This window comes from Hylobates moloch, unplaced genomic scaffold, assembly GCF_009828535.3.
Source record: "Hylobates moloch isolate HMO894 unplaced genomic scaffold, HMol_V3 SCAFFOLD_1, whole genome shotgun sequence".
Lineage (NCBI taxonomy): Eukaryota > Metazoa > Chordata > Mammalia > Primates > Hylobatidae > Hylobates > Hylobates moloch.
This window is the reverse complement of record NW_026652276.1, coordinates 70,364,334-70,390,297: the sequence shown is the minus strand read 5'-3', so window position 1 is coordinate 70,390,297 and position 25,964 is coordinate 70,364,334. Positions and strand designations below refer to the sequence as shown.

The 25,964-nt window shown below is 40.3% G+C and overlaps 1 protein-coding gene across 1 annotated transcript in view; it reads left to right on the top strand.

Annotated features, from left to right (window-relative positions):
* The window catches only part of METAP1D (methionyl aminopeptidase type 1D, mitochondrial), an 82,432-nt gene extending 60,484 nt beyond the window's left edge, over positions 1–21,948 (top strand). The window contains 9 exon segments of the mRNA XM_032755369.2: positions 2,604–2,761; positions 4,822–4,971; positions 6,726–6,874; positions 7,390–7,432; positions 12,117–12,280; positions 18,965–19,062; positions 20,396–20,443; positions 21,311–21,389; positions 21,511–21,948. Coding sequence (XP_032611260.1) covers positions 2,604–2,761; positions 4,822–4,971; positions 6,726–6,874; positions 7,390–7,432; positions 12,117–12,280; positions 18,965–19,062; positions 20,396–20,443; positions 21,311–21,389; positions 21,511–21,589 — 968 coding nt within the window. The 3' untranslated portion in view covers positions 21,590–21,948.
* The last annotated feature ends 4,016 nt before the right edge of the window (positions 21,949–25,964 follow it).

Sequence of the window (25,964 nt, the reverse complement as noted above, 5' to 3'; positions counted from 1 at the left end):
CCCAAGTCAATTAGAGATCCAGAGTTTTGAAGTCAGTACTTACCTGCAATTCACGTTTTCATTATGTTTCACAGCTGAAATGTTACTCTAGGCCAGTTGTTCTCAAGCTTCGTGTGCGTCAGGATTACTATGAGGGCTGGTTAAGGCACAGATTGCCCGCCTCCATCACCAGTTTCTATGTTTGTAGATCGATACAGGGCCCAAGAATTTGCATCTTTTTCTTTCTTTCTTTTTTTTTTGAGATGGAGTCTTGCTCTGTCACCCAGGCTGGAGTTCAGTGGTGTGATCTTGGTTCACTGCAACCTCTGCCTCCCGGGTTCGAGCAATTCTCCTGCCTTAGCCTCCCGAGTAGCTGGGATTACAGGCGTGCGCCACCGTGCCCGGCTAATTTTTGTATTTTTAGTGGAGACAAGATGTGGGATTACAGGCGTGAGCCACCACACCCAGCCTTGCATCTTTTTTCTATGTGACGTTATACTGCTGGTCTGTGAACCTCATTTTGAGGACTACTGCTCTAGACCAGGATTCAGCAAACGTCTCCTGTAGAGGGCCAAAGAGTACATTTTTTAGGTTCTGTGGAACATGTGTTCACAACTACTCAACTACCACTGTAGCTCAAAATCCTCCATAGACATTTGTAAGCAAATGAGGGTAGCTATGGTCCAATGAACCTTTTATTTATTGAGCACCAAGATTTGAATTTCATGTATTACAAAATATTGGGTTAAAAAGTTTTTTCAACCATTTATAAATGTAAAAACCATTTTTAGGTTTTGTGCTGTGTAAATACAGTCAGCAGTCCAGATTTGGCCCTTGGGCTGTAGTTTTCTGACCCCTGCCATGTAGTTGTGGCCTGTTGGGGACTTTTAAAACTATTGTTCTGGCCAGGCGCGGTGGCTACGCCCGTAATCCCAGCCTTTGGGAGGCCGAGGCAGGCAGATCACGAGGTCAGGAGACTGAGACCAGCATGGCCAGCATGGTGAAACCCTATCTCTACTAAAAATACAAAAAAATTAGCTGGGCGGGCCTGGTGGTGCGCGCCTGCAGCCCCAGCTACTCTGGAGGCTGAGGCAGGAGAATTGCTTGGACCCGGGAGGTGGAGGTTGCAGTGAGCCAAGATCACGCCACTGTACTCCAGCCTGGGCAACAGAGTGAGACTCCGTCTCAAAAAAAAACACCAAAAAACAACAAACAAAAAAAAGATTGTTCTAAATATGAAAGTAATAAAATAAAATGAATCAAAATGTCTTCCTGGCTGGATGCAGTAGCTCACACCTGTAACCTCAACACTTTGGGAGGCTGAGGTCGGAGGGTCGCTTGAGCCCAGGAGTTTAAAACCAGCCTGGGCCACACAGCAGGACCCCGTCTCTACAAAAAATACAAAAATTAGCCAGGCATGGTAGCATGTGCCTGTGGTTCCAGCTACTCAAGAGGCTAAAGTGGGAGGATTCCTTGAGCCTGGGAATCCAAGGCTGCAGTGAACCATGATCGCACCACTGTGCCTTAGCGTGGGCGACAGAGCAAGACCCTGTCTCAAAAAAAAAAAAAAAACAGTCTTCCTCTCTACCTCTAGCCCCAACCACATGCCACAGAAAGAGCCACTGTTTACAAATATCAATTTCCAGAAATTTTATGGGCATGTGCAAGCTTATATAAATGTATAAGTTCCTTTTACATTAATGGGCTTTTTATATGTATTTGTTAAGCATTCACTTTTTTCCTAACAGTGTATTGTGACCTCTTTCCATATCAACACATAAAGATGATGATTTAGCCTATTCTTTTTAATAGCTCCAGAATTTTCTGTAAGTATACCATAATATATTTAATCAGTCCCCTACTGGTATTTCCTATTTGGAAACATTTGAGTTGTTTCCCACTTTTTTCTACGGCAAATAATGCTGCCATGAGGGTACATCTTCATTCATCCATCATTGCATAGTGTCTGCAGGATAAAGTCCTAGGAGATGAACTGCTGAGTCAAAGGATATTTAAAATTTTGATAGATATTTCTAAATTCCTGTTGTGAGTACTTTGAGCCCTATATTCATTTTCTTTCAGTGTTATACTTACATTTTTGCTCTTTAGTCTTTATCTGACTTGAACATTCATCACAATGAATTTCAGTATAATGCCTCACTGCACGTGAACTTAACACAGAGTAGTAATCCTATGGAGGGCAAAAAGTGCAGCTGGCAATTTGTCCGTGATTCTTGAAAGGAAAACGGCTTTACAGTGTATAAAGCCATCAAAACAGTGCCCTGAATCTAGGGTCGTCTTGGACATTGCCACATAAGGTATCACAGCAGAAACTGTTCTTTTTTCAGACCTGGTGCTTAGCAGATGTTTCTATATGTTTGTTTCCCGTTAGAGTTTTCTATTGTCACACATTTATGTAAACATAGTATTAGCTAATAAATACGCTGTGTTGCTATTATACTAGAACTCAGAATACCACTGCTTTCCTTTCTATTTGGGGCTTTTCCTTTTTCAGTCAGTAAGGTATTAGAATAATGATTTAATAGACAACACCACAACATCTTAAAGTGGAGGACTGTGTTAGGTTGGTTTTTTACTTAAAATATGTCTGTTTCTGCTCACAGGTTCTCATAGAATTTTCTCTTCACCACTCAATCATATCTACTTACACAAGCAGTCAAGCAGTCAACAAAGAAGAAATTTCTTTTTTCGGAGACAAAGAGATATTTCACACAGTATAGTTTTGCCGGCTGCAGTTTCTTCAGCTCATCCGGTTCCTAAGGTACTGTATTGCCTATTATCTCCTGCTTTTTCCAGCCAAGATAAAAGTTGACTGCAGAAGCGATCAAATATTTTTGCACCTTTGATTTCTGAGCCATTTGGGTTTTAATTTTCAAACTAGGTTTGTGATCTAAAACTGTGATTTGAGAAGTTTTAATATCCTGCAGTTCTATGGCATTAATTTTTTAAAACAAAGCTCTAAGCTTTCAATTGCTTAGTGTATTTAGAATTAAAATTTTTAACATGAAATTTTCTATATTAAATTTCTAACATGAAGATAAAACTATATGTATGTAGTTTTCTAACTGTTTTAGAGAAAAAAATTGACTATAAAATTGTGATGATTCAAAAGAGATTACTTAAAACTAACATACTAGATTTTTTTAAGCCTGTTCTTATATTTTCCTTGTTATTGATGCTGGTGTCTTTGAATTGTCTTTTAGACTAAATTAAATAAAATATGTCTCAGAGCAGTCTTGGCTTTTTTTTTTTTTTTCAGAGATTGCAATTCTGTGGAAAGGCAATCTATCCATTTTTTTGAAATGCAATATAAAGGGAGTGTGCGAGTGAGCCCTTTAGGAAGAAGGAGAATTGCTAAAGAAATATAGATTGGTCACAAAAATCATCTGCTTTCTCCCTTTTATGAACTTTGTTTACAGCGAGCCCATATTTAGTATGTTATACTTCTGAAGGTGAGTGGCCCACTTTTATGGCAAAGGCCAGTGACACAGAAGGGCCACCAGGATGTATCCCCTGGCCTGGCCATCACAGTGAGAGTGAGAATTTGATATTAGTCACAAAATTGACACTTTTTTCCTTAGAAGAAAAGAAAAAGAAATATCTGGTGAGGTGAATTGTATTGTTTTAGCCATTTCAGTCAATTTCAGCGTGACAGCCCAACAGCCCTTCTGCCTGCAAGTTATAACCTTGCCAGATCACAGAGCAGAGTAGAGACAAGAACACAGGCTCTTTGGGGGAGACCTGGTGAGCATTTGTGGGCATTGGTGGTGTAGCTGTGGGAGAGTAGATGTTCCTCCGGAGCTCAGCTGTGGCAAACCAGGCAGTAGTGTTACCTGTATCAGAAAACCCATCTGAACAGGGGAGCAAGTGAAGACCTATAACTCCTGCAGGACAGGCTTCACAAAGAGGAGAGCCCTAACCTCAGCCCTTCCAGAGCTGCTGCGATGTTTCAATTGAAGAGTGTTATCTCCCTCAGCTTCCTGTCCCAAACTGCTGTGGAGCCTTACTGTGGACTGTCCAACAATGCTTATAGTTCGTAATGCATTATAAACTATAAATAGTTTGTAAAGAGCTATGCAAAACCTTGGGACTGAAAGAAGCTTTGTGTGTAAGATGGTATTTATTTCCTGAATACTGCCCATGGTGGAGAATGGTCTGCAAAAGTGATCAGGGTTTCACGTCTTGAGTTTTGGGGTGGCTTTTTGTTTACTCTTGACAAATAATGGAAATGTTCTAAGTAATTTTTATGTACTTAAAGAATAAAACTTGTTTCATTTTATTCTGGCGTCTCAGTGTAAGTATGGTTGCAAAATGTAAGAAAAGTGTATATGTAATAGGCTTTAGGGAACTTGACAGTCAGCCTTTTTACATATATTCATTTGGAGAGGGTGTTGGGAGCTATCTTTTGCATAAATTATATTTTTGTGTTAAGAAGATGAAAGTGCTCTTAATTAACCATTTGGTGAATTGGAAGCTTGGTGCTATTTTTCATCAATGGTGAATATGCTTCTAACTGGGTTGGGAGGAGGAAAAAGAGAAAACTACTGTTTGTTTTGACCAGAAGTCTACTTCAGTCCAGTTTGACTCAAAGCATGGTAAGGTTAACAGACCATCCAGAGGCAGCACTAACAGGCAATGTTAAGTTCAAAAGGGCAGGGGAAGGAACTGGGGGCAGCCTGGAGGGTCTGTTGTGCTGGCTTCGGAGGTCGGTGCTCCCGCAGGAAGGGCAGAGCTCCATGAAGCAGGAGGCTGTGTCTGAAAAAATGATCCCATTGTCGTGCGCTGGGTTCTGATCTTCGTTTTCAACCCTTTTTCCTCAAGGACATAAAGAAGCCAGACTATGTGACGACAGGCATTGTACCAGACTGGGGAGACAGCATAGAAGTTAAGAATGAAGATCAGATTCAAGGGCTTCGTGAGGCTTGTCAGCTGGCCCGCCACGTCCTCCTCTTGGCTGGGAAGAGTTTAAAGGTGGCGTCTCAGCAAGCCTCAGAACGACTTACATAAGGGGCAACAAACACTCCTCTTTTTTTCCTTCTCCTTAACTCTTCTTTTAGGTTGACATCTAATTTGTTTTAAAAATTTATTTGTTTTAAATTAATTTGTTTTTAAATATTAAGTAAAGCCTTGGGATGGGGAAAAGGAATTTTATTATTTTATGTGTTTATTCAAGAAGTAATTTAAAATCCAAATTCGATTTTAACTAGCAGAATTCTAGAGATACTTTGGTCTCAGTCAACCTATCCAAGTTGATCAATGGCAGACAGCTTTGATTTTTGCCCCCCTCCTCCTGCCTGTAGTTTCAGCTTTTACTCCCCACATTATTTCTGTGTGCCTGAAGATTTGCTCTACCTTGTCCTTTGTCTCCTATTTTCTTGCTTGCCCTGCAAAGAAAGACCAGATCACATACACAAAGCTGTAGGTAATATAGCAATGCAATTATATACAACTTCCTACTACAAGATTTAGTTCTTTTAGGCCAGGCGCAGTGACTCACGCCTGTGGATCATTTGAGGTCAGGAGTTCGAACCAGCCTGGCCAACATGGTGAAACCCCGCCTCTACTAAAAATACAAAAATTAGCCGGGCGTGGGGGCGGGCACCTGTAGTCCCAGCTACTTGGGAGGCTGAGGCAGGAGAATCACTTGAACCCAGGAGGTGGAGGTTGCAGTGAGCCAAGATCATGCTACTGCACTCCAGTCTGGGCAACAGAGTGAGACTCCATCTCAAAAAAAAAAAAAAAAAAAAAAAAGATTTAGTTCTTTCATTTAGTTCTTTCATAATAATCTGAAGCACCCTTCTATATAAAAGGATTATAAAAGAAAAATATGAGCCTATTTTCTGCCAAAAGGTGGGCAGAATTTAGGAAGTGAGACTCAAAGATAAAATCACTCACAGTATCTTCTGTGTAATAAACTTACAACACGGCTAAGCATAATATATATATACAAAATGAAGAAAATTATTAAAGAAATGATTAATTTTTAATAAAAGATTTTATTTTTGTTTCAGAATTTTATTTATGTTTAAGGAGTTTATGGAAATAGTCTTCATATACTTATAAAACTCAATTTCAGTTTTCTTTTAGTTTGGGAGCAATTTAGTTTGGAATACCTTTAGTAAGGAAAAAATATTTTTAAAAGTACATTTATTTATTTAGACATGAAAGAAATCAAGATTACTTAAAATCAAATCTCTATAAACTGTATTAGACTCACTCTTTTAAATATCAACCATACTCTCTATGCCATTGCTGCAAAACCCCTGTAATGTTTTACTGAGATAAAAAGATGCCAGTTGACCTACTTTTCAAGCTTTTCAAGGTTCAACTGATGAACCTTTTGAGCATTTATTCATATGCACTGGGTAGCCCAGGGCACCAACCATTGAGAAAGAGGAAGGAATTGCCGAAGAACATAATGTTGAAATCCTCAGGCCAAAAGGGAGTTATGTCATTTAATGACTCACAAATGATTTAGAGGATCATAGGGTTTTAACATTTCTATTTCCTAATGGTCCATAACACCATCATGTGCCCAAATGATTGTCTACAAGGCACAGTTGAGGATTCTAACACTAATCATAATTAATTCAAATGTTGTACCATAAGTTTATCATAGTAAATTTATACAGTCTTACATGGAAGTACTGTTGCTATAGCATAGTTGATAAATACAAGAAATGTCTTCAATTGTTGCTGCACAATTTCTTTATTTAACATTTTAGGTTGACATGACAACTGAAGAGATAGATGCTCTTGTTCATCGGGAAATCATCAGTCATAATGCCTATCCCTCACCTCTAGGCTATGGAGGTTTTCCAAAATCTGTTTGTACCTCTGTAAACAACGTGCTCTGTCATGGTATTCCTGACAGGTATTCAGTTCTTAATAACATATTGTTCCTTTGGAAACTAAAACATGAAGCTAAGATCTGTAACATATGTTGAAAGACACTATCATTCAATTGAAACTCACCGGTAAAATTCTGAAATTGATTATGATAAAACAGAAATTTTGAAGTATTTTACTTCTAAATGGATACACCACCACCATTTAATGTTTGTTAAAGCAGTGCATAATCTAAATGGGGTTGTGCATTACATATGTCTTTTACTTCTTAGATTTTAATCATATAAGTGGTAAAAATCCAAATGTGGCAAATTTTTCTTGTCAACTCTTGTTTTGGTTCTTGGCAAAATTAAGGTAACAAATTAAGTGCATATTTTGAAATAAGTTAAAGATTAGATTTAGTTATCCCATGTAGTCCTCCTTCACTCCACATTATCATTGCATCCCATTGGGTTTGTGATAGTAGTCATTAAGTATTTATTTTTATTTTCCTTTTATTGAGATCTGTCTATCACCATTTTTTTTCTGTTTACATTTTAGTCGACCTCTTCAGGATGGAGATATTATCAACATTGATGTCACAGTGAGTAAATCATATAAAAAATCGTCTTTGATCAACTTCAGAATTGCTGGTAGCAACAGGAAGAGTGGATTGAAAATGTGAACTGCACCAGTGGAAGTGCTGTTTACTTCTAGACCCAGACGCAAGCAGCTGGTTTCCTTTTTTGTCCTTAACTCTGTGTTTATTCCAAGTAAACCCAGGCCTGACTTGAATTTAGGGCTGCAATCAGATGCACTGAGATCAATGTTGGCCTAAGTGAAATGTCAACCCAATCCTGCTATGTGTCATGTTTTTGAGAAGGTGTAATTGTTATTGATCCACTGTGTAGTTAACGCAGAGCACCACAGCACTGGGCAGCTGCTGAAGCTAGATATGTATGAGATGAGCTAACACGAAGAAAGCCAGCATTTTTCCTTCACTCTGCCAAGATTGATCTTCCTCTTCCTGCTGATTTTGAGTGGGGCCTGTCATTATCTTACTCTGTCATTAGGGGCTACATTGGCCTGTGTATGTCAGTCTATTTGGACAGCAACTCTTTTGCTAGCAGTGTTCCCTAGATTTATTAAAATCCCTGAAGGTAACGTCGAGTTCCATTTCTGGTATAGAGAGCCTTGTGCTCTAAGTAAGCAGAGTGGTTTTTTTGTCTGAACTTAAGTTTTCACCAAATGGTTAATAGTCTTTCTTTTAAGTAACAAGCCTAAGTAATTTAACATAGGGACTTCAAATTGTACAAGGTGTAGCTTTTTCTCATTTTCTTAGCCTTTTACTATTCTCAGACTTGGATTATATGTGCTTTTACATTTCTTTTTATTAAGGAATTTTGTAATGATACCTTTGGATTATGTAGATTATAAATAAATTCTGTACATCTGATGATTAACAAATACATTTTAAATAAATAAACAAAATTTAAACATCTTAGGAGAACTAGTTGAAATGACAACATTCAAGGAATACAGTTTCTATTAATAAGGAAGTGTTTTTAAGAATAGTATCTAGACCATGAAACTTAAGTAGGCGTGGGAATGAGATAAAAATAGGAATCCAATGGTGGAATTCAGTCTGATTTTTAGTTGTTTAAGTTAACTCAACCTTTTTCTTCATATCAATCATATGAGGAGATGGCCAACGATTCTTTTATTGCTGATGCTATTTCCTGTATCATTTTGTCCTAGTTAAAATGCTTGAACACTTGCACCACATACATCCTGTTGGTATCTTTCCAACTCAGAATCATGTGGAAGGAGGTATTTTATGAAGTATACCTAAAATAAAGTATTTTTCATGAGACACTTTTATTTTGGATTGTACCTGATTTTAGGGTTTTACATCTGTTATCTAGTCACCCTATCATGAAATGTTACCATTTTAATGTTTTGAATGAAATCAGCTACTCTTTCCTACTGTTTCCAGTGTGTCCAAAGAAAATACTCTATTCCTTTTCTAAGTTTCCTGAATACTTAATAAACAGTTTTGTATTTAACATTCAAATTACTTCACAATTGTAAAACTTATAAAGCAAAGTGAAATATTTCCAAGCGTCTAGAAATGTGAAGGAATCTAGGAAACATATAGGTCCATATCTTAACAAATTATATTTCTTATAAAATATTTTATTAAGTGAAGGACTCCATTATCAGATCCTATATTTCTATCAGAAAATACTCATTGCATCTTAGAATTATTTACATCTAGTATACATTACAAGAAATTAGATTTCCTTCCCCCCTTTAAAACTGAAAAATGTTTTTCTTAAAGACAATGCGATGTCCTTAGTAGTTGCTCAATAAATATTTGTTAAATGAAGTACAAGGGCCAGGCGTAGTGGCTCATGCCTGAAATCCCAGCGCTTTGGGAGGCCGAGGCGGGCAGATCACCTGAGGTCAAGAGTTCAAGACCAGCCTGGCCAACATGGTGAAACCCCATCTCTACTAAAAATACTAAAAATATAAAAATTAGCCCTGTATGGGGGCAGGAGCCTTTAATCCCAGCTACTTAGGAGGCTGAGGCAGGGAGAATTGCTTGAACCTGGGAGGCAGAGGTTGCAGTGAGCTGAGATCGCGCCCCTGCACTCCAGCCTGGGTGACAGAGCAAGACTGTCTCAAAAAATAAATAAATAAATAAATGAAGTACAAGATAAGACTAGTTTGTGGGTATAAATAGAAATTGTAAATGACTGCCACAGACTTTCAAAAGTATTGTATTTCTGTATATAGTGAATCTTTTAAGTAGTCTTTTTTTTTTTTTTCAGACGGAGTTTCCCTCTGTTGCCCAGGCTGGAGTGCAATGGCAGGATCTCAGCTCACTGCAAACTCCACCTTAAGGGTTCAAGTGATTCTCCTGCCTCAGCCTCCCGAGTAACTGAGACTACAGGTATGCGCCACCAAGCCCAGCTAATTTTTGTATTTTAAGTAGAGGCTGGGTTTACCATGCTGGCCAGGCTGGTCTTGAACTCCTGACCTCAAGTGATCCGCCCACCTCTGCCTCCCAAAGTGCTGGAATTATGGGTGTGAGCCACCGCACTGGTCTCAAATAGTCATTTTGATGTTCTTTCCTTCCTTCCTTCCTTCCTTCCTTCCTTCCTTCCTTCCTTCCTTCCCTTCCTTCCTTCCTTCCTTCCTTCCTTCCTTCCTTCCTTCCTTCCTTCCTTCCTTCCTTCCTCCCTCCCTCCCTCCCTCCCTCCCTTCCTCCCTTCCTTTCTTTTTCTTTTTCTTTTTCTTTCTTTCCTTTTTTTTTTTTCTTTTTCAGAGATAGGGTCTTGCCCTGTCACTCAGAATGCAGTGCAGTGGTGCCATCATGGCTTACTGTAACCTTGAACTCCTGGGCTCAAGCGATCCTTCTACCTTAGCCTCCCAAGTAGCTAGAACTACAGGCGTGTGCCACCACACCTGGTTAATTTTTTAATTTTGTAGAGATGGGGTTTCACTATGTTTCCCAAGCTGGTTTTAAACTCCTGGTCTCACACAATCCTCCCAAAGGATTGCAGGCGTGAGCTACTGCACCCAGCCTCAAGTAATCATTTTCAAAGCTAGGAAAAAGTAATATGAAAAGATGAATAAAGATTTTTTAAAATAGTACATTTTTACTTAAAAAGCAGTTATATAAACATTCATTTATACATTTTCTTGACTACGCCTATATTAGCAAATTTTATATTCTTGTATTTTGAATGAAATAGTATTTTGTATTTTGAAATAGTATTCTTATATTTTGAATGAAATACAAGAATATAAAAATTTGAATTTTTGAATGAAATCAACATACTCTTCCCTACTGTTTCCAATGTGTCCAAAGAGAATACTCTATTCCTTTTCTACATTTCCTGAAGACTTTTAATAGTTTCATTATTAACATTCAAGCTATTTCAAAATTGTAAAGCCTATGAAGCAAAGTGAAATACTGCCAAGTGTATAAAATAAAAACTCATACTTTCCTGGATTGCAAAGGACTGTAAGTGGGAGTAAATGTATAAAACACTATTCTGTTGCAAGGTAATTAAGATAATTTGATATAGTAGAGAAAACAGTCGATTAGAAGCCAGTAATCCATCGTATTAACCTGAATCTACCTCTATATTCTGCCACCAACCTTAAACAAGTTACTTATCTGTGCCTCAGTTTCCTGAATTATAAACTGAAGAAATAATAAAGACCTTTCTTTCTTCCTTCACAGAATATGAGAGCATGTTTTAAGAAATGCAGAGTAGTATACAGATTTAAGACATTAATTCAGTATCACAACAGACTGAAAGCTCAGAGAAACATCTTTTTTATAACAGTTTCTACATTCTACCTTATGAGCAAGAGAAATGTGAAAAATAATTAGATAGGAAAAATTTATGCAAAGTAGCAAATTCCATGCTACATCAAAGGATCAGTATCCAAACAAGTCGCCTCTGCCTTTTATATTTACTATAGTGCTTGGTTATCATTGATTTATAATGAATCTGGTATCTTTCAAGATCCTACTTGGCTTCTGAATCACTGAAGACTGATAAAATTATACTTTCTGTAATTGTGCTTTTAAGCTTGTTTTATTATATTCTAATTCTTTAGATATCCATATATAGTGCTTTCTGTTAACATTCGGCTATCTGGAACATTTGATTAAGATTTCACTTCTAGACATAGGATTTTTCTGTAACACATTTCATTCCTATATGGAACCACTTCAATTCTTAGAACTAAATTCTATTTGTTTGTTATAATACAGACATGTCTATCTTACTTCTTCTTGTCATTATATATCACTTCAAATGTAGAACTGGTAAATACAAGATCAAGTAAGTCTTCATGACATTGAAGAAACTTTTCACTATGTTAAATACTTCTTGGTTCTCTAACCTATTGTGGTAATTGTAGATCAAGGTCTTTGGCTACTAATTTTTGCTTATATAGTTTTGTCTTCTCAGAAATAAAGTGAGGAATCAAAATATTACAGTAGTATTGATCATCATAATGCTGACATAACCATACTAGTTATAACATAGTTGTTTTTAAATTTTGCAATATCATTGTATGGCTTCATCTTATAAATTTCTGCAAGGTTTCAATATATCTATTTCTTCTTTTTTTGATAGGCAAATAAATAATTCTGGAAGGGTAAAACACATGAGTCTACTAAATACATAAATGAATACAATGTATACTTTAGGAAAGTAGATTTTTAAACAAGGACATATTTTTAAATTTCTGCTTATGTTTAGGTCTATTACAATGGCTACCATGGAGACACCTCTGAAACATTTTTGGTGGGCAATGTGGACGAATGTGGTAAAAAGTTAGTGGAGGTTGCCAGGAGGTGTAGAGATGAAGCAATTGCAGCTTGCAGAGCAGGAGCTCCTTTCTCTGTAATTGGAAACACAATCAGGTAAGCCTTACATTGACAAGTAAAGGGAGGGTTGGCAAATGGTACAAAGGTTATTGGTGGCTTGGTATAAAGTTGATGACATGTTTTATGATTCAGAACCATCATTTCAGTCTGATATCAGTATGTGAACTGCCAGGCTGCAATATTGTTCCCTGAGTTGAAAAAAAAAAAAAAAGATTTTATAAAAGTGAATTATGCCAGGGTCAGCAAAGAAACTTATAGAAGGAGCAAGCAATATTTACATGGCTGCTTTTGTTTTAGCTTGACATACTGGTCTATAGTTTCTCTTTATTCAAAATCACACCAAATATGGAAGGGGGTACCTAAGAAGGGGATGAACATCTCAACCCTGGGATTTTTAATAAGACAGGAGAAAAACTAAATTTTATAAAGGAATGAAGTGAAATGTATTCCTGTGATATGAAGATAATAAAGTGTTAGTTCAAGCAAGCCTTACCTTTCAAATTGGTAGATTAACAAATAGCCTGAAAGGGTGATCTGTTCTATTTTGTCTGGTTCATTTTTCCTGTAAACTGTTGTTTATTTTTCACAGAGTATTCTATCCTTACTTTTTGAGTGTATGTGTATGTATATTTTCTGACTTTAAGACTTTTCTTTGTAATCTGTTACCTACTTTTAGGTCTTTTTTCCCCCATAAGTGTTTTGAAGTAGTCATGCCAAATATATGTTTTCATTTTAAAGTAATGCATTCTGTTAAAGATGATCACATCAGTACCCTTTAAAGTACTGTTCTCATTAATATGAACCATTGAATACTTCCCATTTGTCTAAAGGATGGAAGGCTTAGTCACCTTGAAAAGATGCTGCCTTTTTTTCTTCGTAAGCCTTCAAATACTTTAAGAAAAAAGCCAGTAAAATATCAGTTAAATGTATTTATGGCTTTAAAAATATTGTAACAGTGTCTGAATCAAACTTTAGTAAAATCTCTTTGGGTTATATCTGAGAAGCTTTTATTGAAGACTTTGAACAAAATTGTGTTTTTGACAGTTTTAAATTATAGGCTAACTAGCCTGGGAAAAAAGGATAGTGTCTCTCTGTTCTTTCATAGGAAATGTTGAATCAGACCCCTACTGGGAAAAGAAATTTAATGCATATCTCACTATCTTACTGTCCATGAATATAATAGAAATGAATTCAAAACGCAGTTTTATTTTTGCAAATGGGATGAGTCGATAGATGCACCTCATATTTTTGAACACCTAGGGTTCAACAAATTTACTGGTGGTGCTCTTGCATTTTAACAAAATTTATTCTTCAGTAGAAGGGGGCAGAGAACACTAGATTCTTATTCAAGCATTCTATCGAGCTCTGCATTCATGGCTGTGTCTAAAGGGCATGTCAGCCTTTGATTCTCTCTGAGAGGTAATTATCCTTTTCCTGTCACGGAACAACAAATGATAGCTAACTACAGAGGCACATTTGCAGTAGTCACATTCATCAACTGCAGAAAAAAAAATTCAATTTAATTGTGCAACACAGCTGCACATGGGCTTTTGAGCATTTCTGTTGTTCTCCCTGTCTCGCTATTCCTCCCTCCAGATCTATTTTTTAAACTTTTTTTCTGGTTATTTTTTCCCCTTTTTGTCTCTTCTTCCATTTTTACTCTCTGTACTTTCTTGTTAAAGTAATTTTCCTTTGTGGCTCTCATTCTTTTTCCCCCATTGAAGGCTATGAATGTAGAAAATTATCACAATTACTCATATAATTGAGCCTCTTTGTAGCAAGTGCAACTCCAGTAGCCTTTCTCCATCATGAAAATGGTTTCATTATAGGGTTTTTCATATTCTCTGACACCATCTACACAGAGGAACAGGCGTGCAGATGAGATGTACTAGGAACAGGCTAGATCAGTAAGGTCACAGTAGGAATAATTAGCTCTGCTATGGAAAGAGCATCTAGGCCTTTTACTGCTACATAAATGTACTGTCCATGGCTTTTAGTCACAAAAAAAACTTACTAACAAATGGAGCTCCCGCCTACTACTTTGAAAAAAAGATTTGTATCAACACTACAATTTTCCATCATTAAGACTAATAACACAGAGCCTAGTATACATCAAGGGGAATAAAAAGAAAAATCTCACATTCAAGTGGCGGCTGGGTGCTGACCTTTGTTCCCTTTTTTTGTGTACGACTTAACTCTTTACAAAAAAGAGCCACACGCCACACCAACATGCAGGTGAACTCCAGCTAGTACTAGCAAAGCATAGCATTCAGTTGGAAAATCTGATAAATCTCCATGCAGGATAATGCATTTCATTACATATTCACTACATTAATTCTAGCTACATAAAAAAAAAAAGAAGAAGAAGAAGAAGAAGAGTAGAATTGAAAGTGACATTGGATTTTAGCTATCTGGATACAAAGGTCAGTTTTCACAGAGTATGAATTTGCATGTACAAGCTTTTTTGAAAACCAGATCAGTCCCAACAACTGCACTTACAAAAACTATGTGGAAAATAACAGACAATGAACTTTTTACTTGTACCCTAATACATTTCATTATTTAGATGGTTTATGTCTACCACTAGAAAGGAAACTGGCCCCGATTCTAACAAATGTTTGTTCTGATGTGTTAAAGCAGTGTTTCTGGACACCTATTATCTTGCCTTTTCTTATTCTGGCAAAATCTTAGGGGAATAAGTAAACAAACCATATTTACCTTTAAGCCAAAAGTACTTGAAATCATTACAGACCAAAGGTTTACAAACATCTTTCAACTCGGTCTTATTTATTTTAAGATATTCACCATCTTTTGCATAGCCTCTCTCTACTGATACACTAGGAAAAGAACAACAACTTGTATTAGTATTATGTTATCAAAAACCTTGAGATCTCTACAGGAAATTTTGGAATTCTCCTCTGAAATCTAAAGAAGATAATGTCTTTGAAAAAGTATCAGCTAAAATGTTTTAATGGAAAGAATTCTCTCTGGGCCCTTTTGCTTTGTGAGGAATGTCTAGTAATCTTTAGGTCATAGTGTTATTAGACTCACTGTACCTCCATTTGCTTTAAAATATTTCTAAATCTGTATAATTATCTCTAGATTATACAATCTGTACATATGAGTATATTGTGAATGTGTAGATTCATGCATCATAAATATGTGACAGTTCAATCAAAAATAATTTAAACTTGTAAATGTCATGATGAAAGTATCAATAAGTGGTTTTTAATGTTTAATTCATAACTATATGTTTTGATATTAATTTGGAACAATATAAAGCAGATTTTTAAAAAATAATCTCTTTCTATTAGATTACGCACATTTAAACAATAAGTGGCTCAGGCAAAATAAGTCATTTTAATGTCATCTGTGATGGATTTTTCTTGACAGCTACTGTAAATTACAATTATACTGCTTCTCTCTGCACATGAAAGTAAGCATTGCAATAAATTATCTTTTATTTCAATCCATCATGTCTGCTTTTCAGAAACAGAAAACCTCAAATAAAAGTTCAGCACTATTGTAAGAAAAATACAGTAATTTGTGATCTGGTTTGAAACAAAAAAAAGTACTACTTTTTTGGAAAACAGTTATTGGCTTTCAAAAATATTACTAATTGTACTTAAACATTCCTTTTCATTAGAAGGAATCCCTGGATTTGTACATTCCTTCATTCATAACTACTGCCTAAAATAAATATCTAGAAAGAGTAAAGAAAAATTTCATAACTTATGAAATAACATGCCATTTGAGATCATTTATTAGAGATGTCACTATTTGGAGATTAGTGCTGTTTATAGGATTAATGTAAAATTGGCAATAAATCTATTTTCATGTGCATTTTTATTTCTTTATAACAGCATGTACTTAAACATAGTACTCCTCTGCCCTCTTGGGGAATGTATTTTTAGTCAAAAAAACTAGTTGAAAAGTATTAAGAAATTTAATTTACCTAGATGACATTTAAATTGAGTATAACTGCCTCATGAAAAGGAATTAAACTGAAGAAAATGGTCACAAGGTGAAATTCCTTAAAAGAGGTATCTTTTTCATGTATAAACTGTAACTGCAACATGAATTGTAGTAAGACAGTATAATAGGAAAGTAAGTTCATAAACAACCTTTATGCATCCTCCTCTCCCTCTCCAAATATTCCATATAAAAGGCCTCAAATCATTAAGTGTGCTTGGGTTCATGGGCAGATGTCACACTGTCTTAAAGGATTTTTAGTTAGAGAAAATCAGAAGATCTACTACCAGGAGAATTCTTTTCAGTAGGTTTCAGCAGAGCGAAGACAGATTTTATCCGTGAAATGTCCAGGGCAAGAAAACTCTTATGCACAGAAAAGGGTTATGGTCTGCGGTGACTGGTGTTTGGGTGCTTCTGCCTGCCCTGCTGTTTCCATTTTCCCCAGCATGCCAGTCAAGAGGCGCAGACACACTCCAACTCCCCATGCCACAGTTAGGGTTACCAGTACTTTCTTTCATATTAGAGGAGTGAAATTTGCTACTACTGGTCACTTGGATTATCTCTGTGAATTTGGATTTAAACCCTACAGTCAGGTAAATAATCTTGTGCTCCCCATTTATTCCAAAATAATAGAAAGGGAATGCTTTTAAACAGTAATTAGCAATATTAATGAGATTCTATTTGACTTAGTTCCAGTAAGTGCTAAAAACCACCTACCAATCCAAAAGGAAAATACTCTGAAAAGCAAACAGGAGTGTATACTCAGCTCCTGAGAGTCAGGCATTAAGATGTGCTCAAGCAGGGAACTGGGGGAAATTTGGCCTGTTCTTTTCCTCTTTCCACCTGGCTATGAAATCCTCTAACCTTTGCATCCATGACACATAGATTCTATGATACTCCTGGAGCCAGAAGTTCCAGCAGGACCCACAGAGTAAATTGTTGTAGGAGAATGCTCTTAGATATCTTTAGCCACCTAGTAATTGCACAGCTTCTTTTATGCAGAGGAACGAGAGGTATGATGGGGGGAGGGACCCCAAGTGTTTTTTCAGAGTGGGCTTTCTTCCTCTCCTCTCATCGGAAATTAAAATGAAGATTGCCATTGTAACACACATTTAAGATGTAGCCGTGATGCCTGCCAATCAGCCGGATCCTTTAAAAAAAAAAAAACCTAGATTTTTTTTTTTTAGAACAGAAAATAGAATAGTTTATATTGAGTGTTCTTAGAGTCATTGAGGTTTGTTGGCATTGAACTAACGTAATTTATAGGTTTAGGGAGAAACCGTTGCTGTAAAAAAAAAAAGTCTAGATTATTACCTCCTATGTAATCATCTTTCTTCCACCCTGCATTCAGTCTTCATCCTCAGTGTTTATTCAGAAACTGTGTGGCACAAATAAAAACACCTTGGGAAACACCAAATAGAAATACTTGCCCACCAAAGATCCACAGAAATAACCATAAAGTACAACATAAGAGATAAAAACCTTGACTTACCATTCCTGTCCTCAACATATGTATAGCTTACCTATTTCTGCACTAACAGTTACATCAAAATTAAATCTGAATAAGAGGCTGCCCATCTGCTGGTTATAGTGACATCCTGGTCTAAGTGAAGTCTGGGGATGGTTAAAATTATTTAGAAAAGCATATAGACATGAATGGCCATAAAGATACTGGCTGAAAGCCTGTGGGTTCATGTTAAACTAAACTTAGAGTCTGTTGGAGACTCTCGTTTGAGATCTAGAAACTTAGTTCTGTTAATAATTGAAATAGTAGTCCTGTAAATCCCAATCTAGTGTTAGGGTTAGGGGCATTTTGCCCTTTGTCCACATGAAAATATAAATTCTTAATAGTATATGTGTTCTTGTTTGTCTGATGCTCCCCAAAATAAACATGTTCAGCTGATTTCAAGGACTACTTTTCAATCTTGTAGACGAAGATTTTAGAGTTGGAGTCTGTGTGCTTGGTTTCAGATGGAATGTAAAACATTTGCATGTAACTAATGTAGTGCATGCAATGTACTTCTCCACATACATGTAATGAAGTAACTAATGAAGCACTAAGAATTGGGAATCACAATACTAGCTTATCTTAAGCATCCTAGTGATTAAAAAGCATTCTTTATGAATTTTGTTAATGGTGCAGGTCTTGAATGGAACTCTCAAATGGTCTCACAGTTTTGGAGTGTTTCAAGAACATTGACAAAGTAGATTGAGCTTTTCGTGTGAGTGTGCCTGTTGGTAAAATGTATAACGCTTTGAAATAGAGCAGAAAAAGGGAATCATAGAAGTAGAAAGTCATATTTCTATATTGTAATTTGTTTTATATTTGGTTCCCCAATCAGGAGTAATTTGTAGTCTTTTTGTGAAACCTCAAAAAAGCCAGGCAGGTTTTTATGACCTGCATTATATGCACATATATCCCGGTTATGTATGGCAATCACTATGTGTGTATACACACTCATTTGTTGTCTAAAAGTGGTTTTGTTTGAATGCGGTACAAAGGTAAATGACTCAAACGACTGTATTAGATAGATATGTACCTTCTTTCTTCATATATCCAAAGAGAGTGGTTGCAAGCAACAGCAAAAATTAAAATTATTACAACATAATGAAAACACATGAATGTTATTATCTGACTGTAAATATTACTGACTTTTTCAGAGAATATTTTAAAGTGACTTTGTTTTATCTTAGTATGCCTGAAAAAGTTATCTAATTTAATTAAATATTTTTTGGTCACTTTTAAAGCCACATAACTCATCAGAATGGTTTGCAAGTCTGTCCACATTTTGTGGGACATGGAATAGGATCTTACTTTCATGGACATCCAGAAATTTGGCATCATGGTAAGAAAGTTCATTTGGAGGCTGTTTCTTGATCAGAGATCAATATGTGGCAGCTTTGCCCCTGAAGCTCTTCCTCTGACTTTGAATCTGCATTATCAACCTTGTGTTTGTGTGTGTGTGTTTGTGTGCAGGGGGCAGTGGAGGGGGGTCTGCTTCATTTTAACCGGGACATTACTGTGTTACTGGATTAGAGCCCAGCTGTTTCAATCCCAAAATAAGGTTTATTTTGCTCTCTGTCTTCTCCTGAAGGGTGCATGGCTGGAAGGCACAAGGGATATTTGTTTAGAAAAAGTTACTGAAAACAAAACGCCACTGCATCAATGTCCCAGCAGCATGCACATATGACTGTTTTCTGTTTTTCTTTTTCTACCGCCTTTTCTAGCTGCTGACTGTTGTGGTTAAACTTCATTACATCCTACACAGCGTTGACAGCTGATGTATTTAGCAGCATGTACTCTATAGTGATTTCTAGATTATGCCCACCCTTGTCTTCCTTCCCCAGAATCTCCTGTTTTTCACTGCCTGGGTGTGCACCCTATAGTGAGAAGACAGGGGTGGGCCTGGAGGGGTGGGAGGATTTGGGTTGAGGTAGGAGGCAGCTCAGTGGAGCACCCTCAAGGCAGGTCCACACCTGGACAGGGACCAAAGGAAAGTTGGTCCTGGAGCCTTGACCTGTGCCCCTATGGACTTGATTGGTCCATAGAAGGACTGCTCTTTGGGACCTACGCCCTGGAGGATCGCTGGACACCCAGCAGGTCTGAACCCTCTTTGGACCTAAGAGCCCCCACCTAGGCAGCTCAAGAGGTTCAGGTGAGAGTGCAGAAAGGGCTTGTCAGCCTTGTGCCCTACCTGGTGCCAGTGTCTGGAGTGAAACTATTTGAAGTCAGGCCCCTGCTCCCCACTACCTGCACCAAAGGAGGCTGCCCTCCTTTGCATCCTTCCCCAGGACTTCTTTCTCTTTGAGTGAGGGGTGTGGGCAAGGCCCAGGACCCAGTAGTAGGCTGGGAGACCTAGTAGCCTGGGGGACAGGGAGACGGGGAGAGGAAGCCTGACATGTGTCTGAAACACCCAGGCTGCCTCTGCCAGGCCTTCGAAAACTCTTCTGGGGGAGTCTTGACCCAGATCACAGATAATGCAAAGACTCAGGCCCAGTAGCCCCGTGTTTAACTCCTGGTCACTATCCAGGACTCCAGAAATCTCCACCCTTCCTTCTCTAAAAGAAGAGAAATAAAACGACCAAGTTTTTTAAAGGGGCCTGACCCCTTTAATCTGTTTTTTTCTGTCCTCCCCATTTCCTATTCTCACCCGCCCCCCTGTGTTTTTTGTTTTGCAGCAAATGACAATGATCTACCCATGGAGGAGGGCATGGCATTCACTATAGGTAAATGGAGCTCCTCTTCCGAGTGCGAGTGCGTAGCTCCTGGCGGAAGCTGCTGCCACTGACCTAGGCCCGGCAGTCCGGTGAAGGACCAATAAAGCCAATCAGTGTAATGAAATAATTCGGATGCACTGGAAATCTGATTAAATAATATCCTCAAGCCCCATCTTCCTAAATCAGATACTTACCGACACATTTAGGAGAAGGCAGCCATCCAACCTCTAATTCTGTTACCAGCATAATGTGGTGTTGGGTTTTTTGTTTTGTTTTGTTTTTTCATTAACACCCGGTAACTAGACACGATTATGTCCCTTGCTCCCTGTCAGCAAGTGGCATGTGCTCTCTGGTGGCCCGTTCCTGGCTGATCCTGTGATTGGTATCACCACCAAATTCCAGTCACCTAGGGCCGTAAAGGCATCCTGTTTCTGACTGTGGGACTTAATGGAGAAGCAATTAGAGCAAAATAAGAAAATTGTTATTTGCTGATGAATGAACATCTCGAGCATGTTTTTAAAATTTAAATATTTTTTTAAAAATTGGTATTTATAAGAGGGACTGGTGTTTGGGTGGTTATTACCCACGGGGCCCTAATTAATGCTTGATTAAAATGCCCTTCTTTCTCTAAAAAATTACGAACTAGGCAACTTCATACATTTTGAATGGCGTAGTGTTTCCTCTTCCTACTGTTTAGTTTGTAGTATACTATGTAAGCAACATCAATTATCAACCCTTGCAAGATGACAACATGAGCCTGTGGGGGAAGCACTTGAGGGGAGGGAGGAGAAACTTCTCTTTTTTAATAATCAGCCCGAAACAATGTTTAGCAAGAATCTGATGAGGTCATTGCAGTAAATATTTTTCCTCTTACAGAGCCAATCATCACGGAGGGATCCCCTGAATTTAAAGTCCTGGAGGATGCATGGACTGTGGTCTCCCTAGACAATCAAAGGTGTTTGCTTTCTGCTCTGTTGCTTTTAAATTGTATGGGAAAGGAAGATTGGTCCGACGGCGCGCTTGCGGCCCGGCCAGAGCTTGAGTGCGCGTTCTGACGGCTGGTTGCTGTGTTACAGGTCGGCCCAGTTCGAGCACACGGTTCTCATCACGTCGAGGGGCGCGCAGATCCTGACCAAACTGCCCCATGAGGCCTGAGGAGCCGCCCGAAGGTCGCGGTGACCGGGTGCCTTTTTAAATAAATTGCTGAAATTTGGCTGGAGAACTTTTAGAAGAAACGGGAATGACCGGTCGCGCGGTAACCTGCGTGGCACCTGATAGCCTTTGGAAAAACGCGGGGGGGGGGACTGGAGAGCAACTGGGAACTCGGATCTGAAGCTCTGCTGGGGTCGCGCGGCTTTGGAAAAACAAATCCTGGCTCTGGACTAGGTTTCCCGCGCGGTCAACGCATCTGGAGGGGACTGGAGGAAACCCCCTTGGTGGAAGAGATTCCAAGAGAAGCACGGTTTTCTCTTTCCTTTGCCCTGACTGTTAGAGTAAAAAACCTCTTAAATCCATTGTGTCTGAGGTCCTTACCTCTCTGACAGTTTACAATGATCTTTGTGTCTGAACTTTGCACCCCTGCCGAAAAACCCGAACCTGTTGACTGTGATTTTTTTAAATCCGTTTTTCCCTTTTGTGTATTCCACACTGGCCGGCCCCAAGGATGCTTGCAGAAGCCAGTCCCCAACCCCAGCCCTTCCGTATCTTTCCCCTCCATCGCGGCTTTGCGATGAAAGATTAGCCCGCGAACAGAGGCATTGATTACAAACATGTCCTTGGCAGTGGACTCTGGGCCTGGCCATTCTTCAGGTTTCTATCAATCCAGAAACGCGACTTTCCTGGACCCCTGCGGCTCCTCCTCCCCCGCCCACATCCAGCCCTCCAAGGCCAGTCCAGAGGTGAAGTTTGAGGCCCTCCCCCGACACACCCCACACGCACGCACGCTAGACCGTTTGCTGCACTAGGAATTCGAGCTTGGGCCCCACTCGCCCAGGTGTGAACAGTGGCTGGTTAGGGGGCGGTCTAATCTCTAAAATGACCCATCCCCAAACTGGCCCTCTTCGCATCGGGATCCGCGCTTGCACGCTGCAGGAGCCGCAAAGGTCAGCTCTTCTGGAAACGGAGAGGAGGAGATACGGGCCCTTGAGAGCAAGGGCCTACTCGGCCGGGACTGAAGCTTGCGAGTTGAGCTCCAGTTCGGCCGGCAGTTCCATCCCGCTTCAGGAGCAGGAATCCAAGGGCCCACGCTGTGTCTGCCAAGGGCCATTCCTGCCCGGAGCACCCTCCTTTCCCTTGTGCTTGCTCTCCGGTACCTGTTCCGCACCTGAGCTCAAGGGTAGGGAGGGGCTGGGCCTCTGGCAGTCCACGAAGGAAGCCGTCTGCCTCCGGTTATGATTTTAGGAACAAGTCCAACGAGGGTGTTCAAGCAGTTAATGGTTGTGCTAACTCTTGTTTCTGCTGAAGCGGGTTTTGCAAAGCTGACATCCTTTAAAGATAGCTTGGGCTTTCGGAAGCGGCAAGGAAATGGCACCTGTAGTTGCCAGGACAGGTGGTGTCCTCGGCCAGGACTAAGAGCCAGCTCATCTTTGTAACACTCATAATACGGGAAACTGAGGACCAGCCGGCTGGGAAAAGTGACGAGTTCCAGCTTTTACCTAACACAGGGTTCTTTCGTCGTCCCCCAACCCCTCCAGCTCGGCTTCTTTGTGTCCAGGGTTATAGATTTTTGGATAGAGGTGTTTCTGATTCTAGTGAGTCTGAGAACTGGAAAAGACCAAGGAGGGGTTGACGATTTACAAGGTCCATAGAAAAACTTTTTGTGTGGTCGGAAGTTGGCCAAGCAGAGGCCCACAGCCTGATGCTACTGCCCCCCACCCCCCTACAAAGATCTGAATTCCCGAAAGATCAAGAGGGTTCAGGTGGCCTTGGGAGATGTTTGCTGGAGAATGACTTCAGTTTTCTCCTAAGGCAATCAGATTGCAACCATTAGCACTGTATCTTATCTGCAAATCAGTTTACTCCGAGGTTCCCCAAGGATAGTTTTATTAGGACCACAGGACTTTACCAACCACTGAGGTAACACGCTGCTTGTGCAGCAATTATTTTGAGGTGGAGGTATTTATGGGACAAGTTTATAATTCCATTTATTAAAGGGACTAGCCTAAAGTGTGTGGGTGTATATATATGTGTGTATATGTGTGTACCAACACTCAGCAGCTCCCTAAAGAACTCCCTTTAACATTCTTTGAAGTTGAGATTAGGAAGTAGATTTAAAAATACCTCGTCCTCGCATTCCTGTCCCTCTTCCAGCTCAACTGGCCCAAAACCTCACCCAGAGCCACTGGGATTCCAAGCCAAGAGCGGCTGCGGCTAACACCACCAGGACCTCCTGGTCCTGAGGTGACTCCAGTAGTTTCCATGAGGAATCCCGGACCCTCAGGACAAATGGGAGAGTTTTGTTTTCTCTCAGAGTGAGGGCAGGCAACAATTTAAGCAAACCGGCCTTCAGAACAGGTGTCACCTTAGCAGTAGGGGGTGGGAGGGATCCATTCCAAGCTCACAGAGTGCAGCTAAGATCCCACATTGAGAAACCAGCTACCGCCAGCGGCTCGGCATCAGAGGGCCCGCGCTCAGTGCTCCTCCCTAGACCTTTCTGGGCTAAGAAATAATTCCGGAGTGTAGCCATCTCTTGCTCACACACAACCCGCTTCTAAATTAAACAAGGCTCTGAAACAGTATCCCGAGGGGCTCATGCCGGACCTTCGTTCCAAGAAGGCAACCAGGTCCCCTGTGCTGCCGCAAAAGTCTTTGATCCTTTTCCAGATGTGGACATAGAGCACCCAAGAGACTGTCGCGATGTGCGGCCGTCTCTCCCCTTCCCCCACCTTGCAAGTCTCTGGAATACACTGTCCCTAGGCGTCCCGGCCGTCGGGTTTCCTCACGCCTTGCTCTGAGCTCCGGGAATTACCAATTCCACTTTCCCCGGTCCCAACCCCGACCCCGCGCCCGCCGCGGCGATCACTTACGTGGGCAAGGCCCTCAGGGCACGCGCGAGAGACCCGGGGCCCGGCAGTATCCGAGCGACTGTGCTGGGCACACGGCATGGCACTCCATACCCTAAAACAGGCACTACGAAGGAGCAATTAAAACCACAAGTGCGACACAGAAATCAGGACGAGCCGAGCGGCTCCTGGAGTTGCCTGGTGGCGGAATCATTAGCTGGCTGTTGCTACAAAGCCTCACCGTGTGGTTCGGTGATTAAGAAAAAAAAAAAATCTTTTAAACATTGGCAAACCCGTTATTGGTTTGGCATATTGGGTTTTTTTTTCTTTTGTTTTTCTTTTTGCTCCAACCACGCTGCCTGAAATGTTTCTGCCCCCAGCATTGTGCCCTTAAACCAAAGGAGAGGAATTCTGCGGGCAGCAGCAGCTGGTACAGAAGTTAAAAAAAAAGAGAAACCCCCTCTACTAATATCTGTAACGACAGCACCGATGTAATTTGTTTTGAATGTTCATTTTTATTGGTGTTCCCTCTGCCAAAATGTGCTTGATTACAGAGGTTTGTCCTGTGATCATTGCACACTCCAGGCAGGGGAAGGTGCAGCGATGAAGGTTCAGCTTAGGCCAGATCAAATCCCGGGCTGTTTAACGCTGAAAGGCTGCATGTTGCTATTAGTGTTAAATATATGGCTAATTATGCGTATGAAAATTAAACATCAGTGTTATGCTAATGGGGCGCCTTCAGCTGCGGATCTGAGCACTTGAGACTACCATTTAATCAAATGAATCAGTAACTAATACATCTGCACGTGTGAACTTTCACAAGATCATTTCCCCGTTCCCGTCACACCGCTAAATTATGAAAGAAATAATTATCAACACTTTCTAATTACCTAACAAAGTAATTTGGGATTCACCGTGGGGCTGGTGGGATGGGGAACCAACATCCACTTACAGCCAGGGTGGTGTGCGCCACACCGCGAGGGGCTGGCTGTATTGGTAGTAGTGGCGATGGGGTGGGGGCTCTTGTGCACTTTTTTGTACCTTGCACCCCAGAAGACAGAGGGAGCAGCGGCAGATCTTGCCTCCACTAGCCCTGCCCCCTAGGCCCGGTGGCGCGCGCTTTGGCCACTGGAGGTGAGGAAGATCCTGGGTGGCAACGAGAGACGTCTACACATAGATAAGGGAGCCTACCACAGGCCTGGGTTTGCTGCGGGTTTCGGTGTCCCCCAGGGACTCCTAAACTCTGGAAGTCTCGCTATACTTCAGGAGGCCAGAAAATGACCACCTGGCGTCCGCGGCTCCAGCAGATCTGAGTCCCTAGGCCCCCTGGGCTCCACGCTGAGCTGCGCTCTCGGGGCGAGTGAGCCCGGGGCTCTCCGCGCATGGGGAGTGGAGAAGGGAGGGGGAGGCGGAGGAAGGCTGGGAGGGAAAGAGGATGTGTGTGTTGGGGGAGGGGGCGGTGCAGCCGCCTTTCCTGGGAGGAGAAGCGCGGGTTCCTGGCTCTCCACGCGCACTGCTTTAATCAGACC